Here is a 19,007-nt window from a genome sequence, read left to right on the forward strand (position 1 = left end):
AGGAAGATACTAGTTAATAGCAATCTCCTCTTTCCGGTTGGAAAGACTAACTGGGTCCAGAAGGGCCAGAACGCGAGGTGAGGTAGGGCGGTCAGCCTGTGCTGGAAGCTGCTGGAAGCGGCGGCAGGTTCCTGCCTCACGGGGTGGGCGGGCTGGTACCACCTACCTGCTCAAGCTCAGGAAGCCCGCCCCGCGGGAGGTCAGGCCTGCCTGTCGCGGGGGCGGGGCCTCAGGAGCCTTGGGCCCGGGGAGCTAGTTGCGGGAACGCAAGTCCCGGAGTCCAGAAGCCGAGGAGACAGTGAGTGTGCTGCCCTTCGCCTCCCCGTGCCCCCGTGCCCCTGAATCACTACCCCCCGCCAATCACCACCGCCAGCGTGCCCCTTAACCACCCCTCTATCCTAGCCTGCCCCCTCCCCCGTTTCTGTCAGTGGCCGCCCCTCGAGACGCTGAGATCCGGAAGGATGTGCAGGTGCCAGCAAGCAGGACCTGTAATGGCCAAGAAGGAGCCTCGGCTGAGTGGGAGCGCTAGGCCTTTGGAAGCCCAGCCCGGCCTGTGCCCTTGCCGCGCCCCCCCCCCCCAACCCCAGGATCAGGGAGGGGCGAGGGGAGGGTGCAGGGCAGAGTCTGAGCTTAGAGCTTTGCAGGGAGCAAGCCTAGCCAGGCCTGAATGTGTGGAGATGGGGGTGGTGGGCATGGGAGCCGTTACCCTGCGCTCTCCAGCGCCGGCTCTTCTCTCTCCTCACCCCCACCCGCCCTTGCCCCCTGGTCAGACCTACTATGGGCAGGTGCTGAAGAAATCAGCGGACCTCCAGACCAATGCCTGTGTCACGGCAGCCAGGCCGGTCCCCAAGCACATCCGGGAAGCCTTGAATAATGTACATGACGAAGTAGCCCTGAGGTAGAGTGCCCTGGGCTGCCCCCGCCCGCTAAAGACTTTAGACAGCAGCTTTTTCAAGAGAGTTGATACGGTCCCTAGGGAATTGATCCGTTTCCTCCAATCCATCCAGTTTGCCTTGTCTATCATAAAACTGGTAAAGTACAGCACTGATCATCTTACCAGCTCTAAGAAATTCCAATGACCCGCCCCCTTCACTCCCACCCACCTTTACTCAGGATACATTTATACACGTTGGACCTGACATTAAAGGCTGTCAGGTTTGGCCCCCCCCCCCCCCCCCCAACCCACCCCCCCCCTCTGATGCACGACACTGCTGTAGCCAGACCTTTCCCTTCCTCCTGCCCCACATGCCGTTGTTGATCTGGAATGCCTTCCTTCCCCTTTCTCCTTTCCGAATCCTGCCCTTCCAACACTTCACTGATGTCCTACCTACTTTGTGAAGACTTCTCCAATCCTTGAGCCCCGTCTTCCCTAAACCACTAGAGCGCTTACTGCCTGTGCCACTCCATTTGTCAATAAATCATGGGAAATGTTTTCTGTGCTCATGTTTTACCTCCCCAGTTAAATACCCCTAGGGGACAGAAATCTTGTGTTACATTTCTTTTCCGTGCCTAGCCCAGTTCTGGACCTGTAGTAAATGTTCAGCGAATGCCTAACTAAATGTTTTTATTCCACAGTTACCGTAAATGGCTTATTTGTCTTGCCATGTATCTGGTACATGCCTTGTCTTGTCTTGTACCTGGTACAGTGCCCGACAATATAATGGTAAACAAAGCAGAGAGAGTCCCAGTGTCCATGGAGCTTCCGGTTTAATGGGGGAAACTAAACACCTAAATAGAAATCCAGTGAATGATGAAGGAGGGACAGAAAGGAAGGACGGAGGTCAGAAGGATGTGGGGGGGGATCTGTATGTAGTTTCTGTTTCCCAGGTATTATGGCTGTGGTCTGGTCATCCCCGAGCATCTGGAAAACTGCTGGATTTTGGACCTGGGCAGTGGAAGTGGCCGAGATTGCTATGCGCTTAGTCAGCTGGTTGGTGAGATGGGACATGTCACTGGAATAGACATGACAGAGAGTCAGGTGAGGCAGTGGTTTGGAGGACAAGGAGGAAAAACTTCTCACAGGCATTCTTTTAGAGATAGAGCTGTTTCCGTTGCGGCTCTTCAAGGATAATCTAAGAAGGCTGCTAAATGCGATGCTCATTTGTGCCAGTATGCCTCCTGCCCCGAAAGCTGAGAACTTTGACAATTAGGGGCTCTTCTGGGAGAACAGAGTCAGGGGTTTGACCTGATCTATGTATTTCCTGATGACCCAACAGAGTCCGATTTTTCCCTTCCTTCTACTATCTATCTTGAAAGATTTTGTTATTGGGTGAAGAGTTCGTTCAGTGCCTGGCTGGCTCAGTTGGTGAAGCATGTGACTCTTGATCTCAGGGTCATGAGTTCAAGCCCCATGTTGGGTGTGGAGCCTACTGAATTAAAGAAAAATCCATGTATTGAGCAGGGAGTTTGTGCTCTCTTGAGTTATCCCAGGCTGTAATATATACTACATGCCCAGAGAAGTATTGAACATTTCCCCAAAATAGTCTTGGGTAAGTATATTCCATGAGTAGCAGGAAACTTATAACAAAAAAGTAGTATATTTAAAAAAAATGATTATCAAATTCACATATGCTTTTTTGGGTTTTGTTTTATTAGGTAGAAGTGGCTAAAAAGTATATTGAATATCACATGGAAAAATATGGCTTCCAGACCCCCAACGTGACTTTTCATCGTGGCTACATAGAGAAGTTGGAGGAGACTGGAATCAAGAATGAGAGTTATGATATTGTTATGTGGGTCTCTACATAACTATAGCTTTTGTGACTATAGCTTATTTCCTACTGAACACAGATGTCATCACCTTTTGCTGAACTTCTCTCATTTAAGATGTTAAACTAAACGTAGCCTGACTTCACAAAGGGAGGGAGCTGCCCTCAGGCGCTTGTGGTCCACTGACCTCAGAAGGCACTAGCCCAGGAGAGAACTGATTTTAAACTTAACCATGAACCCAATGAGTCCAAAAGACCAGCAGGACCACTGAGTCTGCTCATACAATAACACATTGACCGGTTACCTTTAGCATTATCGTCACACCAAGGTGTAGGGATCTGCATTTCCCCTTTTCCTTTGAGGTTTTGTCAAATCATGCCCACGTGACACGCCTGACCAAGCTGCTTTTGAGGAATTTCGCCTATTTCCACGTGGCATAAGGAACACATTGTGCAGCAGGCATCTGGTCCCAGGTTTCGTGCTGTTGCAAGGTGACCACGAGGGCAGAAACAAATCAGCGCGCCTGCCTTCTTTTCCTGCACACTCAAGTTTGCTAACAATTTACTGTGCTTTTAAACACTGCCTATCTCCTTTAACTTGGGGGGCAAAGTTGAGTGTGGGGAAGAGAGGAGGGAGGTAGGAAGAATGAGGTAGCTTTGAGAAAACAATGAAGGACATCTTCAGGGACTGAAGGATTTGAAGAGCTCTGGGTAGTGTGCAAATTTGCCTGACAGTCCATCTGTTCTTTTTTAGATCAAATTGTGTCATTAACCTTGTGCCTGATAAGCAGCAAGTGCTACAGGAGGTTCACCGAGTGCTGAAGGTGAGGGAAGGTCGGGACAAGTGGGCTTTACGTGCCAGTAAGAGCAGTGGGGCCTGTCCTATTCTTGCTTCCTTGAGCTGAGAGCTCAAACTATTGTAATTTATTCCCTAAATCAAAAGGGGGGGGGCGCCTGGGGTGGGTCAGTCGGTTAAGCGTCCGACTTCAGCTCAGGTCATGATCTCACGGTTCGTGAGTTCGAGCCCCGCATTGGGCTCTGTGCTGACAGCTCAGAGCCTGGAGCCTGCTTCAGATTCTGGGTCTCCCTCTGTCTCTGCCTCTCTCTTTCTCTTTCTCAAAAATAAATAAAATATTAAAAAATTTTGCAAAAAGGGATGGCCAAAGGGGTGTGGCAAGAATACCCTAGACATGGATTCTTTTTCCTCTCACATTGTAAATGGTCATAAATCTGAGAGTCGTGGTTGTCATTGAACATGTTAAAATATTTGCCTTATTGCTGTCTCTCCTCCTGTTCTCTGCTGTACATGCTCCTGGGATGGCATCTGTAGAACCTACAGGAACTTTGGGACTGACTACTAGAGGCTGCTATGAATATATTCTTCTAGCTTGTATAGTGTTTCTCACGGCTGCTTATTTTGTCTCTGTCAGGATTCTAGATCTTCAGGAAGTTAAAGAAGGTAGAACTTTTAAATTAACTATTTCCTAAAAGGGGAACTTGCTGGAGCTCCGTACCTTCCGTATATATCATGAGACGTGTATCTTCATGATAGAAGATACGAGATTCTGAGATTTGGGGGTTCTAGGGCTGTCGGAGAGATCAAACAAGAATATGTAAAAATGATTTAATAATGTCTTAATTGACATACCACCTTATAGACCAGCTTACTATCTTCAGCAAGATGTACTTCTAAAAGGTGGAGACATTACTGTTCAATCTAGACTCTAAGCCCTTGAGATTAGCTAAATACAATCTTAAAATTCCTGATCACTCATATGTCTGAGATTTTAAGGACAATATTTTAAAAATATAGTGTATTATTGGGGCACCTGGGTGGCTCAGTCAGTTAAGCATCCGACTTCAGCTCAGGTCATGACCTCGCGGTTCATGGGTTCCAGCCCCGCGTCGGGCTCTGTGCTGACAGTTCAGAGCCTGAAGCCTGCTTTGGATTCTGTGTCTCCCTCTCTCTCTGTTCCTCCCCCACTCACACGCTCTCTCTCTCTCTCTCAAAAATCAACAAACATTTAAAAACATGAAAGAAATTTAAAAAAATATAGTGTATTATTACATCACAAAAGTTGTATAATTTTTAGAAGAATTTAGGAATACCATTTATTTCCACTAGTTATATACCTACTTGGGACTGCGTTTGGTTCAGACTGGCAAAGATTCTTAGTAACTTGAGTCTCTTTATTTAGGAGAGAAACACTCTTGGAAAGTCATTTTATTACCTGATGGGTAGGGCGCTGGAAAAAAATCTTGGCATGCGGTTACTGCTTGTGACTAGGGAGGCAACTGTGATTTGTTAGTTCTGTTGGTTTTTAAAATTGATTTTATCTCCTCATTCCTTTCTTTGCTATCTGGGACTAATGTCATCTTTAACCTTGTTTGGACTAATACTGCTGTTTCAGCATGGAGGGGAGCTGTATTTCAGTGACGTCTATGCTAGCCTTGAATTGCCAGAAGAAATCAGGACACGCCGAGTTTTGTGGGGTAGGTGTTGCTTTGTTTTGTTTTACAGCAGATACTTGTTCAGGTACAGAGCTCTGGTCTGCTAATATCCAGGATGAGGCTTTGTGACATGGGGACACGTGGGATTAGGCTTATGTTATCTTCCACTTCTGCCATTCCAGAGTGGTATGGACACTCTGGACAATTTAATTAGTCTCTTGGAGTCATTGTTTTCCAAATTGTAAAATGTAGATAATAATATAATCTGCCTTATTGGGCTGTTATGAAGATTAAATGAGATAGTGGATATGAAAAGTACTTTCTTTTTTTTTTTAATTTTTTTTTTAACGTTTATTTTTTTGAGACAGAGAGAGACAGAGCATGAATGGGGGAGGGTCAGAGAGAGAGGGAGACACAGAATCTGAAACAGGCTCCAGGCTCTGAGCGGTCAGCACAGAGCCCAACGCGGGGCTCGAACTCACGGACCGCGAGATCATGACCTGAGCTGAAGTCGGCTGCTTGACCGCTTAACTGACTGAGCCACCCAGGCGCCCCTGAAAAGTACTTTCAAAACTGTAGCACGGAAATGAGGGCAACCGTTCTGGAACCGAAGCCCCCTCAATCGCCTTCTGTCCGCATCGTTATTGTGTTTTTTATTTCCTCACTGTCATTTTAACAGAGTCTCTGGAAGTTGAAGGAGATGAAGGCATGCGTGTGGTCAATCTGACTATGAAATCAAAAGTTCTTGCTTTTAGGGGAGCCTGGCTGGCTCAGTCGGTAGAGCCTTAGACTCTTGAGCTCCGGGGTTGTGAGTTCAAGCCCCACATCGGGCTCGCTGCTGTCAGCACAGAGCCCACTTTGGATCCTCTGTCCCCTTCTCTCTCTCTGCCCCTCCCCTCGACTCTCTCTCTCTTGAAACAGATAAACTTAAAAAGATAAATTACGTTAACTTTTTTCTTGTCATACAGTAATAAATGAATCTTGTTAAAACTTTGGAAAACACAAAAAGAAAAAGGAAAAAATACTACTTATGTAACTTAGTAATAACCTCTTTAACATTTTAGTATACATCCTTTTAGGACGTGTGTGTGTGTGTGTGTGTGTGTAATAAAATAAAATTGGGAACATGCTGTATATAGAATTTAGTATTATAATTTTATTTAGCATGTGTCCTAAGCCTAAGATTTTTAAAAATGTATTTTAAATGTTTGTATTATACAACTGTAGTATATAGCTGTACCGTACTTCATTTGACCATTTCTCTATGGGTAATCACTTGGGTTGTTTCTGATTTGTTGATGTAACAAATTTAAAAATTAGTATGAATATTAGTAGTAGTTATTGTTCTAGTAGCAGATCATTATGATAATCTGGAGCTAAAAGGCAATTTTGTAAATTATCTCTTATATGTTTTTTACTCACATAGATAGTGCTTTTCAGATTGTGACCTACTCAATCCCAAAATAGGATTGCAGCTGGGTGGAACTAGCCCATTAGTGACCGTCTTGAAGAATGGTTCCCAGAGGCCATTAGCTAGTATATGCGATTTTGATTGTGACTCTAAGATCTTGGGGGAACACTCAGGACCTTCTTCTATTTCTAGGCCCTATGTTTTTTTTTTTTTTTTAATTTTTTTTTTAACGGTTATTTATTTTTGAGACAGAGAGAGACAGAGCATGAATAGGGGAGGGTCAGAGAGAGAGGGAGACACAGAATCTGAAACAGGCTCCAGGCTCTGAGCGGTCAGCACAGAGCCCGACGCGGGGCTTGAACTCACGGACTGTGAGATCGTGACCTGAGCCAAAGTCGGCCGCCCAACCGACTGAGCCACCCAGGCGCCCCTAGGCCCTATGTTTTTTTTTTTAATTTTTTTTTTCAACGTTTTTTATTTATTTTTGGGACAGAGAGAGACAGAGCATGAACGGGGGAGGGGCAGAGAGAGAGGGAGACACAGAATCGGAAACAGGCCCCAGGCTCCGAGCCATCAGCCCAGAGCCCGACGCGGGGCTCGAACTCACGGACCGCGAGATCGTGACCTGGCTGAAGTCGGACGCTCAACCGACTGCGCCACCCAGGCGCCCCCCTAGGCCCTATGTTTTAACAAGCACCATATCCTCATCAGTTTGACAGAAGAGTAATTTCCTGAACACCTAGTTGTTTCGGTTGGTATGTGATTTTTCTTTGTTTTTAGGTGAGTGCCTGGGTGGTGCTTTGTACTGGAAGGACCTTGCCATCCTTGCCCAGAAAATTGGTTTCTGCCGCCCACGTTTGGTCAGTGCCAACCTCATTACAGTTCAAAACAAGGAACTAGAAAGAGTGATCGGTAAGAAAGAGCGGGGGTGGGGGGGGTGGGGGGGGGGGGGGGGGGGGGGGGGGACGTTAAAACTGCTCCCTAAATGGTTCAGATGTGGTGATTAGGAAGTGTGTAGTGAGTGAGCCCCATTGAGATAGACTTTGGATCATCCGGAAACCCCCATCTTGTCTTCTGCTTAACAGCAACCTCCAAAGTTTGGTATAAAGCACTTCGAAGTTATGCAGTAAATAAAGTGAACTCGCCAGAAAGATAACTCATGGCATGCAAAGAAGAAAATCGCCTTGATGATATAAATGCTCTTCATCTGCTAAGCAAACCAATAGCCATTTGGGTGCTGCAGCTGAATCATGGGTAAATTCTGTTTCAGGTGACTGTCGTTTTGTTTCTGCAACATTTCGCCTCTTCAAACTCCGTAAGACAGGACCAGCCGAAAGATGCCAAGTTATTTACAATGGAGGAATCACAGGACACGAAAAAGAACTAATATTTGATGCAAATTTCACATTTAAGGTAAATAAAATTTTCTGTACTTTGGGTATTCTTTCTATTCTTACCCTTGATCCAGGTACTTTTTCTTTCTTTTTTTTTATTAAAAAAAATTTTTTTTTTAGTTTATTTATTTATTTTGAGAAAGACAGAGACAGTACACTGGGGGAAGGGCAGCTAGGGAGGGAGAGAGAGAATCCCAAGCAGGTTCTGTGCTGGCAGCACAGAGCCCAATGTGGGGCTCGAACCCAAGAAGCTGTGAGATCATGACCTGAGCCAAAGTCAAGAATCGGACGCTGAACCCAGGTGCCTTGGGAATCCAGGTACTTTTCTTAACTTTGCATTGCTTCTCAGTTTTCTGGTATTGGGGTGTGTGTGTGTGTGTGTGTGTGTGTGTGTATGCTTTCACTGAACCATTAAAAGTAAGTTGCAGAGGTGCCTGGATGGTTTGTCAGTTAAGCATCTAACTCATAATTTCAGCTCAGGTCATGGTCTCACTGTGGTGGGTCAAGCCCTGCATCGGGCTCCACGCTGACAGCCAGAACCTGCTTGGAATTTTCTCTCTCTTTCTCCCTCTCTCTCTCTCTCTCTCTCTCTCTCTCTCTGCAAATAAATAAACTTTAAAAAACAAAGTAAGCTGCAGACATTGTGACATTTTACCCTAAAATATTTCAGCATGCATCTCCCAAGAATAAAATATTCTCCTATATAACCACAGTATCGCTATCACACCTAAGAAAAGTCTTTTCTTAAATGGGAAAGGGATGGGAAGGATGGGAAGCATCCTTCAGACATCAGATTAATGGAATTATAGAGAAACAATGGAAAAGGATGGACAATTATAGAGAGAAGGATGGAAAAGAATAGGAGTTGCACAATAGTGCAACAATATTTCACTTGTCTCATAGAATCAAGGAACTGTTAGTATTTAATGACAACATGTTGATATTAATACTACTCTTTGGGGGCGCCTGGGTGGCTCAGTTGGTTGAGCGTCTGACTTCGGCTCAAGTCATGATCTCTCGGTCCGTGGGTTCGAGCCCCGCGTCAGGCTCTGTGCTGACAGCTTGGACCCTGGAGCCTGCTTCGGATTCTGTGTCTCCCTCTCTCTGACCCTCCCCTGTTCATGCTCTGTCTCTCCCTGTCTCAAAAATAAATAAAACATTAAAAAAAAATTTAAAAAAACATTTAAAAAATACTACTCTTTGCAGAATAGGCTTTATTTCCTCAAAATGGAAAAGTATAGGCTTTGGAATCAGATACCTGGGTTCAAATTCTGGCTCTATTATTTATTACTTGGGTAAACTTGAATAAGTCCTTCTTTGAGATATAGTTGGCTCCACTGCAAGAGTGGTGGTAATAATACCTACTGTGTAGAATTTCTGTGAGAGTAACAATGATATAGGTGTGCCTGGCTGGCTCAGTCAGTAGAGCGTGCGATTCTTGATCTCGGGGTTGTAAGTTGATCCCCATGTTAGGTGTAGAGATTACTTTAAAAAAAATAGAATCTTAAAACTCAGTAAAGACAAGATAGTTATTATTCATTCCAAAGGTAGAAGGGTTTACTGTTTTCCACCTCTATTTTTTTTTTTTTTTTTTTTTTTTTTGGTCCCAAAAGATTTCTTAATTACCCGCTGGTACTTTGTCACCAATGCTTTCTCACCGATCCACTGCGCCTTAATGTACTGCCTGCTCCTTAGAGCCACAGAATCAAAGTGGGAAGGACCTTTGAACTCATCACTCTGATACAGTGCCTCTCAAAAAAAAAAAAAAAAGTTTTAATAGCAGAATTATTTTTTAAAGCTAAATCTTCTTTAAAACACCAATAGTTAACCATGCGTCAGACATTGCTTTATATAACCCCAGTATATGAAGGGGTGAAAGCAGAGTTTATCTGAAGGGAAGGGTTAGGTAACCCAGAATCTCCTGGTTCCCAAGGCATGAGCCCTTTATACACCTCCCGGGCACCCTTGGACGCACAGAAAAACACGTTAAGAACTATTTTTTAATTTAAAACTTTATTTTAATGATGAATAAGGTGAAGCTCAGATAAGAGTGGTTTTCTACATCTGTCTCTGGAGAGACTGGCAACTGGAGCAATGAGTGTCTTTTTTGTTTTTTGTTTTTGCTTTGCCACCAAACAAAAACTGGTTATGACACTGGTCAGTTCCATTTTGAAATAAGCATGAAACTCGCAGCAGGGTCTGAACATAAGAGAAAATCATATTATAAGGTATAGTATTTCATCCTAAAAGGCCACTCCTTAGTAAAACGTTTGCGTATTTTTTCTTTTATTGAGATTAAAGTGGCATATCTTAAAATGCGTTTTTTTGGGGCGCCTGGGTGGCTCAGTCGGTTGAGCGTACGACTTCGGCTCAGGTCATGATCTCGCAGTCCGTGAGTCCGAGCACCGCGTTGGGCTCTGTGCTGACCGCTCAGAGCCTGGAGCCTGTTTCAGATTCTGTGTCTCCCTCTCTCTTGGACCCTCCCCCGTTCATGCTCTGTCTCTCTCTGTCTCAAAAATAAATAAACATTAAAAAAAATGCGTTTTTTTTTTTTTCTGCTACCCTTCAGGAGGGTGAAATTGTTGAAGTGGATGAAGAAACAGCAGCTATCCTGAAGAATTCACGATTTGCCCAAGATTTTCTGATCAGACCAATTGGAGAGAAGCTGTCAACATGTAGAGGGTGTTCTGCATTAGAATCAAAGGTTTGTTTGACTTGCAATCCCTACCCTCAAACGGAACAATTAAAAAAAACATTATGCTTGCCACAGGCTACTGAAACAAGAAACAAATCATTATTCTTTTAGTTGGCCACTATAATGTTTGTTTATTTTTGAGAGAGAGAGAGAGAGAGAGAGACAAAGCACGAGTGGGGGAGGGTCAGAGAGAGAGAGAGGGAGACACAGAATCCCAAGCAGGCTTCAGGCTCTGAGCTGTCAGCACAGAGCCTGATGTGGGGCTCGAACCCACGAACGGTGAGATCATGACCTGAGCCAAAGTCGGATGCTTAACCGACTAGCCACGCAGGTGCCCCTTAGTTGGCCACTATAAATCATTTCTAGCATATTTGTATCTACAAAATGATTTGAATTAATTTCATAACTTTATTTTTCCAATCCAGACAGTAAGTCAGAGACTCTTAACCCGGTGCCCCCATGAATAGACTTGAGGGCATCCATGAACCCCTTAAAATTATAGGCATGTATGTGTATTTCTCTCAAGAAAGGGTCTATTACTTTCATCAGATTCTCAAAGGAGTCCAGATACAAAAAAAGATTAAGAGCTACCTTGGAAAATATTATTCAAATATTCAAATATTTGTAAGTCTTCATGAGATAGTCAATATGCCCTACAGAAAGACTGTACCCATCTACATGCTTACCTCCAATGCACGAGAATACCTTTTCCCTGCCCTCTTACTAATGTTAGGTATTTTTTTTTTAATCTTTGCTTGTCTGATGGGCAAAAAATAATTTGTTGTTTTATTTTGCATATATTGAACCTTCTGGTATATTTACTGGCCATTTATGTTTCATCCGTTGTGAACTTCCTCTGTAATTCCTTGAACCATCTGCTATTAGAGTGGTATTTTGCCTTTTCTTACTGTTCTGTAACAGACCATCTATTATATGCTGGAAATACTTTTTCTCAGCATGCCATTTATCTTTTTATTTGCTTATTTTTCCTGAACAGACATTTTCAATTTTTTAAAAGTTTTATTTATTTTGAGAATAGAGCATGAGCAGGGAAAGAGCAGGGAGAGAGGGAGAGAGAGACAATCCCAAGCAGGGTTCACGCTGTCAGTACAGAGCCCGATGTGAGGCTCAAACTCATGAATGGTGAGATCATGACCTGAGCCTAAGTCAGATGTTAAACCAACTGAGCCACCCAGGCACCCGGCATTTTCAATTTTTATGTACTCATTTCCCTTATGATTTCTGTCTCTTATGTTATGCTTATAAAGACCTCCATGTGAGTATTATAAATTTACCTATATTGTCTTTTATTTTTTTTAAAGTTTATTTATTTTGAGAGAGACAGAGACAGAGTGAATGGAGAAGGGGCAAAGAGAGAGGGACAGAGACAGGATCCCAAGCAGTCTCCCCACTGCCAGTGCAGAGCCTGATGTGGGGCTTAAACTCATCAAACTGCAAAATCATGACCCGAGCCGAAACCGAGTTGGACGCTCAACCGACTGAGCCACCCAGACACCCCATTCTTTTCATTTTCATTTTAATGTTTAATTTTTAAAAATTTTATGTTTTTCAAGATTTTCTTTTTCAGTAATCTCCACACTTAATGTGGGGCTCGAACTTACAACCTCAAGATCAAGAGTCTCGTGCTCTACCAACTAAGACAGCCGGGGACCCCACCTATATTTTCTTTTAGTACTGGAGAAATTTTGAGGAAAAATTCATATAACATAAAATTCACTATTTTGACCACTCTAACGGGTACAATTTAGTAACTTTTAGTACACTTACAAGGTTGTGCAGCCATGACAACTATCTAGTTCCGGAAAACTTTCATCACCCCAGAAAGAAATCCTATACCCATTAAGCAGTCATTCTGCAGTCTCCCCTCTTCCCAGCCTTCTGCAATAACTCGTCTGCTCTCTCTCTCTGGATTTGCCTATTGTAGACATCTTCTATTCATGGGATCATACTGTACGTGGCCTTTTGTGTCTAGATTCTTTAACATAACATAATTTTAAGGTTTCCTTCTTGCAAGGTTTGTCCATGTGTCAGTACTTCATTCCTTTTTGTGTCTGGATCGTGTTTCGTTGCATGGATATAACATATTTTATGTATCTATTCAGTTGATAGATGACTAGGTTGTCTCTGCTTTTGGCTATTATGAGTAGCGTTGCTGTGAACACGAATGGACATGTGCTTTGTGTACTTGTTGAAGTACTTGTTTTGAATTCTTTTGGGTCTATACCTAGTAGTGGGATTGTTGGGTTGTATGGTAGTTCCTCATTGAACGTTTTCAAGCCCCATGAAACTGTTTTCCACAGTGGCTACATCATTTTAAATTCCTACCAGCAACGTACAGGATCCCAGTTTCTCTACATCCTTGCCAGCACTTTGTTATTTTCTGTTTAGTTGGTTTTTTTTGTTTTTTTGTTTTTTAAGTAGGCTGCACACTCAGTATGGAGTCCAATGTGGGGCTTGAACTCTACAACCTTACGATCAAGACTCCAGCTGAGATAAAGAGAGAGACGCCTAAATGACTGAGCCACCCAGGCACCCTTGTTTAGTTTTGGTTGTAGTTGTCCTAGTCAATGTGAAATGGTAGTTCATTGTGGTTTGGATTTTCATTTCCCTAAGGACTAGTGGGGCTAAGCATCCTCTCATGTGTTTGTTGACTGTGCATTTTCTCGGGGGACATGCTATTCAAATCCTTTTCCCATTTTTATTTTTTATTATTAAAATTTTTTTTTTAATTTAACTCCAAGTTAGTTAACATGTAGTGTAATAATTATTTCAGGAGTCAAATTTAGTGATTCATCACTTACCTGTAACACCCAGTGCTTATGCCAACAAGTGTCCTCTTTAATGCCCATCACCCATTTAGCCCATCCCCCCTCCAACACCCTGCCAGCAACCCTCAGTTTGTTCTCTGTATTTAAGAGTCTCTCATAGTTTGCCTCCCTCTCAGTTTTTATCTTATTTTTACTGCCCTTCCCTTATGTTCATCTGTTTTGTTTCTTAAATTCCACATATGAGTGAAATGATATATTTGTCCTCCTCTGACTGACTTATTTCACTCAGCATAATACACTCTAGTTCCATCCACATTGTTGCAAATCCTTTGCCCATTTTTAAATTGGGTTGTTTTTTTATTGTAGAGTTGTAGGAGTTCTTTATCTCTTCTGGATACTAGACTCTTATCAGATATATTTTTGCAAAACTTTCTCACATTCTGTGTGTGTCCTTTCACTCTCTTGATAATGTCCTTTGATGCACAAAATTTTTTAATTTTGGTGAAGTCCAACTTTTCTTTTTTTCTTTTTTGATTGCTTGTGCTTTGGGTGTCAGTGCTAAGAAGAATCCACTGCTTAATCCAAAGTCATGAAGATTCTTCCAGTACTTTCATGGCTTTGCTTTTCACATTAAAAATTTTAAACCACTGGAGATTATTTCAGCCTAAATATTGAGGTACAGTGTGGCTATTTTCCCAAATATTAACTAGTTCAAAATTTCCTATCCATTTCTTAAATCAATTCTCCTCTGTTTTGAAAAGCTAATTTTTATCATACATCAATTTCTTGAATGTATATTTGAGCCAATATACGACTATTTTCTAAAATGACATTTTCTAAAATACTTTAGATTCATTTTTGGAATTATTCTAGTATCTGAAATATTGGTATAGTTTTTTCTTTTTTTTTAATGTTTTTATTTATTTTTGAGAGAGAGAGAAAGTGACAGAGCAAGTGGGGGTGGGACAAAGAGAGAGGGGGACAGAGGATCTGAAGCAGGCTCTGAGTTGCCAGCACAGAGCTCAAACTCAAGAGTGGTGAGATCATGACCTGAGCCAAAGTCGGACGCTCAACTGACTAAGCCAACCAGGCACCCCTGATACAGCATTTTCTCAAGCATTTTATCAGTATTTATCTCATGTCATTTCTACAACTACCCTATGAAGAAGACACATAGGTAGTTATGATAGACAATAGCATCCCTTTTTGCCTTTCTCTTATATATTTAATCCTTTCCCCCATTCATGCTATCACAATTATTTTTAATATCAATTATTAATTTATAATATTGTATTGTTTAGAACAGGCTTTGTGATGGATTCCAAGTCTCTTTTTTTTTTTATTGTTTATTTATTTTTGAGAGAGAGAGAGCCAGAATGTGAACCGGCGAGGGGCAGAGAGAGAGGGAGACACAGAATCCAAAGCAAGCTCCAGGCTCCGAGCTGTCAGCACAGAGCCCAACGCGGGGCTCAAACCCACAGACTGCGTGTCAAAGTTGGACGCTTAACCAACTGAACCACCCCAAGCCCCCTCAAGTCTCTTTTGGCTGATAGAACTTCTAACATTCACCAGAGTATTATCAGTGATGCATCTCAAGGCACTGAATGTTGGAATCCCAAAGAAATAAGATACTGATATTTATGCAAGGATAGTGGCAGAGCGTGGGGTGTAAGGACACAGGCCTTGGAGTCAGATAGATTAGGTTCAGACCTTGGCTCTGCCATGCATGTGTGATCTTGGGCATGTTACCAAACTTCCCTACACCTTCAGTTTCGTGTGTAATAGGAAGGCAATAATCACTTCTTTCCCTCAGGATGTGAGGCTCAATTGGAATGATATATGTAGAATGTTAGCCTGATGCCTGGCACATAATACATACTCAAGAAATAGTTACAGATTTGTGCTAATTAAGATTCTTGGTCACTTCGAACTGTGTTCTAGGATTTATCATTCTCCCACAGACCCTTTCTCCCCTGGCCCAGAAATTTTTGAATCTTTTGCCATGAAATTTTACTCTCTTGCTTGTATTTTGTAGTAATTTTGGATACATTGAGCATACATTGATGCACGAGTAACTCATGTCTTTTTCTCCTCTTTTTGTTACACTGTAAGCAGTCTTTTAAAAAAATTTTTATTAAAAATTTTTTTTTCAATGTTTTATTTTATTTTATGAGAGACAGAGAATGAGTGGGGGAGGGGCAGAAGGAGAGGGAGACCCAGAATCCGAAGCAGGTTCCAGGCCCTAAGCTATCAGCACAGAGCCCAGGTGGGGATCGAACCCATGAACATGAGATCATGACCTGGGCTGAAGGCGGACGCTCAACCGACGGAGCCACCCAGGCGCCCCACATTATAAGCTGCCTTTAAGAGCAAAGCTTATTTAGAGATCACTCTCCAAAATGGTAAATTTGTCGTTGGGAAAGTTTAACTGAACCCAAGAGGCAGGAACCCGTGAGCCAAAAACCCTAATCTGTTCTCGTTTGGCCACAATTAGCAGCATGAATCAAGCCCCAGCTAAGTATAGAAGCCACCTCTAGAGCTGGAGAGTGATTTATAGTGTTTGCTTTATTGAATTCTTGAGTACTCTGCTATTGTTACTCTTCTGTTTTTCTAAGAAGATGCCTTTTTGGAAAGTAGAGAAATTTGACTTTGGACTTTTCAGTCCACGTAACCTTTCACAAATGTGTCATTGGTATCTTGAAACGCTTGGGAGCTCACCAATAACAAAACCTTGCTGGTGAGAATCAATATGTATTTTGAAATGTTTTCATCATTCTAATTCTCCTGGAACTTGGCTTCCTGAGTTCTAGCTGTAAAAGCTGTCAGAAGGTTACAGTTACAAGTAAAGGGAACGTTTCCTCCAACCACAGCATTTCCAGTGGACTCGGGCTGTAAAAAAACAAAAACCAAAAAGCAAACATGTAGTTAAGCAGGATGGTTTCCACAGAGACCCCTTTCTTCCAGCCTGGCTCTCCTTGACCCTCCTCCTCGTGGTGCACACAGGGCGGACAGGAGGCCTCCTGACCTCGGATACCAACCGGAAGGTGCCACGTACTTAAACTGGTTTATCCCAGCTGTCTCCTCTCTCATCTGCCTTATTTCTTTCAGCCTGCTGATGCGCCAAAGTCTTTAGATCACTGCCAAGGTTTTGAAATGGCAATAATTGACAGTGAGGGAAGATTTAAAGAATGAAACAGCTGTGCGTCCTAGAAATATAACCTTGTGCTCTTGGAGGAGGACGTTCATATCTTTTTTATGGAAGACCTTTCTGATAAAACCAGGAGCACAGCACAGGCAGGCTGTGCGTGGGCTGGTGGTACATGCATCTTCCCACCAGCTGCCTCCGTAGGGTAATGGAAGGCACGGCTCCCTACCGAGGATTGACTCAGTGATGACTGTTTCTGAGGGCCATTCTTCTTTTTCCTTCGTCCTCTTCCTCCTCTTCTCCTCTTTCCTCCTGCCCTTCCTCCCCCTCCCCCTTCTCTTCTCCTCCTCCTTCTCTTTCTCCTCCTCCTCCTCCTCCTCCTCCTCCTCCTCCTCCTCCTTCGTTTTCAATCCCGGCAAGGAAAGTGTGTTTTGCTATGAACAGAATTACATTCGGCACACACACCGCAGTGTCTCAAATGATGCACGTAGGGTCTGTGCTCTGGACCGTCTCGTGGCAGTTAATGGCAGTGGTGGTAACAGCGCGGACAATGTAGGAATAACACAGAGGAGCTAGTCTTTATTGAACAGGTAACGTGTTCAGGGCACCGTGTCATTTTGTCCTCGCAACAACCCTTGGCATCCCCATTTTACAGACGAAGAAACAGACTCAGACAGATTAATGTACTAATCCAAGGTCTCATAGCTAGAAAGCGGTGAAGTTGAACCCACGCCCGATTCTAGAGCTGACGTTCTTACCCAGTATGCTGTCCTACCTCTCTCTATTTAGACTTTTCACAGAATCACAGGATGCTGGTTCTGGAAAGGACTGCTCAGCAAGGTGTCTCACCTTTTACTTCCTTTGAGTCTTGAGATCGTTTAGGGCTGGGAGCATACATTAGGAAGTGATATGGATATCACTGTCTCTTATTAGTAGACAGGCTATAGGGTGGGAAGAAGAAGAGTGGAAACTCATTTCCCTGGGGGGAAAAGGAGGAGAGGTAACTCTTCCGACCAAGAATTCCAGTGCAGCAAGTGGACGTGAGGGACATAGCTTGCCTTCTCCCAGGGTTAGGGATCCCCTGCTGGATGCTGGCTTCCCTGGTAGGGAGCCCAGATCCAGGCAGGCCTCTTCATTCTAGAAAGGTGGAAACTGAGGGCCAGGGAGGCCGAGGCCCTTAGCAAGTTACTTCAGTAAAGGGAATGGCCCATAAGTCTGTCCTTCACGGATGTAGGGTCTGTGCCTCTCTTGTCCTGTCTCCTATTTACAGTGACCACCGAACAATAGTAAGAGTGTACATTTATGTTTTGTGAATGCATTCTTGTTATCTGAGGTGGCTTGTTCATGCTCTGCATTTCCTACCTTTGTGCCTGGTTTTTCTCTGGCCACACTGGTGCTGCTGTTGGAGGCATCTCATTTGGAGGTAAACAGAGCAGAAATAAAGACTTCCATCTTGTCTCCTGAAAATTCCACTCACTCTGCCCTGAGATCTTGCTGGCCGTTGTCGGGCAATCTCAACATCTGAACATCAACAATTGCTAACGGTGACCCTGGCATCTAGGACTTGCCTTCTTGTCTTGCACACGTTTCTGGAAATTACAGTGAGGGAAGGGAAGAAGTTTCAGCATTTCAGGATTCAGTTCCAGAAGGGTGAAAGGCACATACAAATGGGACTCCCATAAAACAAAATTAAGCAAGCGCGACTTTCCTGGTCCCATAGGGACCACCTTTAAGAAGCTTGAGATGAAGCTTACCCTGAAAGGAGTAATAACTTGATCAGAAGCTTCAGGCCGAGACAGCCACCTTTATAGCTGAATGACTGTTGCTACCCCAAGGATCCCACGGAAGTATAAAATTTTATCTATCTTCTAGCTAAATCAACCTAAGTCAAACTGAAATATTAGTGTTTGGGTACCTCAAAACACCTTTAACTTGTCCTTTTGTTTTGGTTTGCCTTTTGACAGGATATAATCACAGATCCATTCAAGCTTGCAGAAGAGTCTGACTGTACGAAGTCCAGATGTCCCCCTGATGTTGCTGGAAGTTGCTGTGGCGCAATTTACAGCTGACCAGAAGATGAGGGCAGGAGGCTAAGGAATGAGTTACATATGTCTTTTAATCTCCTCTTTTCCATAGCACAGACCACAAGAAAGAATAAATGGCAAAAAGCCACTATATTCTAGATCACTGGTAAAAAATAACGGATTATTTTTAGAAGGTATTAATTGAAGGTTCGTAGCAAATGGCCTATAGGCTGGTTAGAGAGTTTTTCCTCTATCTTAGCTAATTCAAAGTTCTGGTGCCACTCAGTGGTCAGATATGGAACTGAGAAGCAGCCTGTAGTCCTGGCCAATGAGCAAGAAAGGCTTCAGAAGTTAACAGTTGGCAGAGGGTCTCAGGAAGAACATCTTCCT

The 19,007-nt window shown here is 43.3% G+C and overlaps 1 protein-coding gene across 2 annotated transcripts; it reads left to right on the plus strand.

Moving 5' to 3' along the window:
• The first annotated feature begins 227 nt into the window (after window positions 1–227).
• On the plus strand, window positions 228–18,777 carry AS3MT (arsenite methyltransferase). Of its 2 annotated transcripts, XM_049645672.1 has the most exons (11): window positions 228–298; window positions 429–469; window positions 771–898; window positions 1,828–1,978; window positions 2,596–2,732; window positions 3,463–3,532; window positions 5,120–5,201; window positions 7,351–7,482; window positions 7,841–7,983; window positions 10,534–10,668; window positions 18,558–18,777. In XM_049645672.1, coding segments are annotated over exons 1-11 (1,125 nt in total). In that variant the 5' UTR covers window positions 228–297; the 3' UTR covers window positions 18,663–18,777. The 2 variants fall into 2 exon arrangements, with proteins under 2 accessions (XP_049501629.1, XP_049501628.1); XM_049645671.1 differs by having other exon boundaries at window positions 231–298; window positions 429–898.
• The last annotated feature ends 230 nt before the right edge of the window (window positions 18,778–19,007 follow it).

Source organism: Panthera uncia, chromosome D2 (genome assembly GCF_023721935.1).
Source record: "Panthera uncia isolate 11264 chromosome D2, Puncia_PCG_1.0, whole genome shotgun sequence".
Taxonomy (NCBI): domain Eukaryota; kingdom Metazoa; phylum Chordata; class Mammalia; order Carnivora; family Felidae; genus Panthera; species Panthera uncia.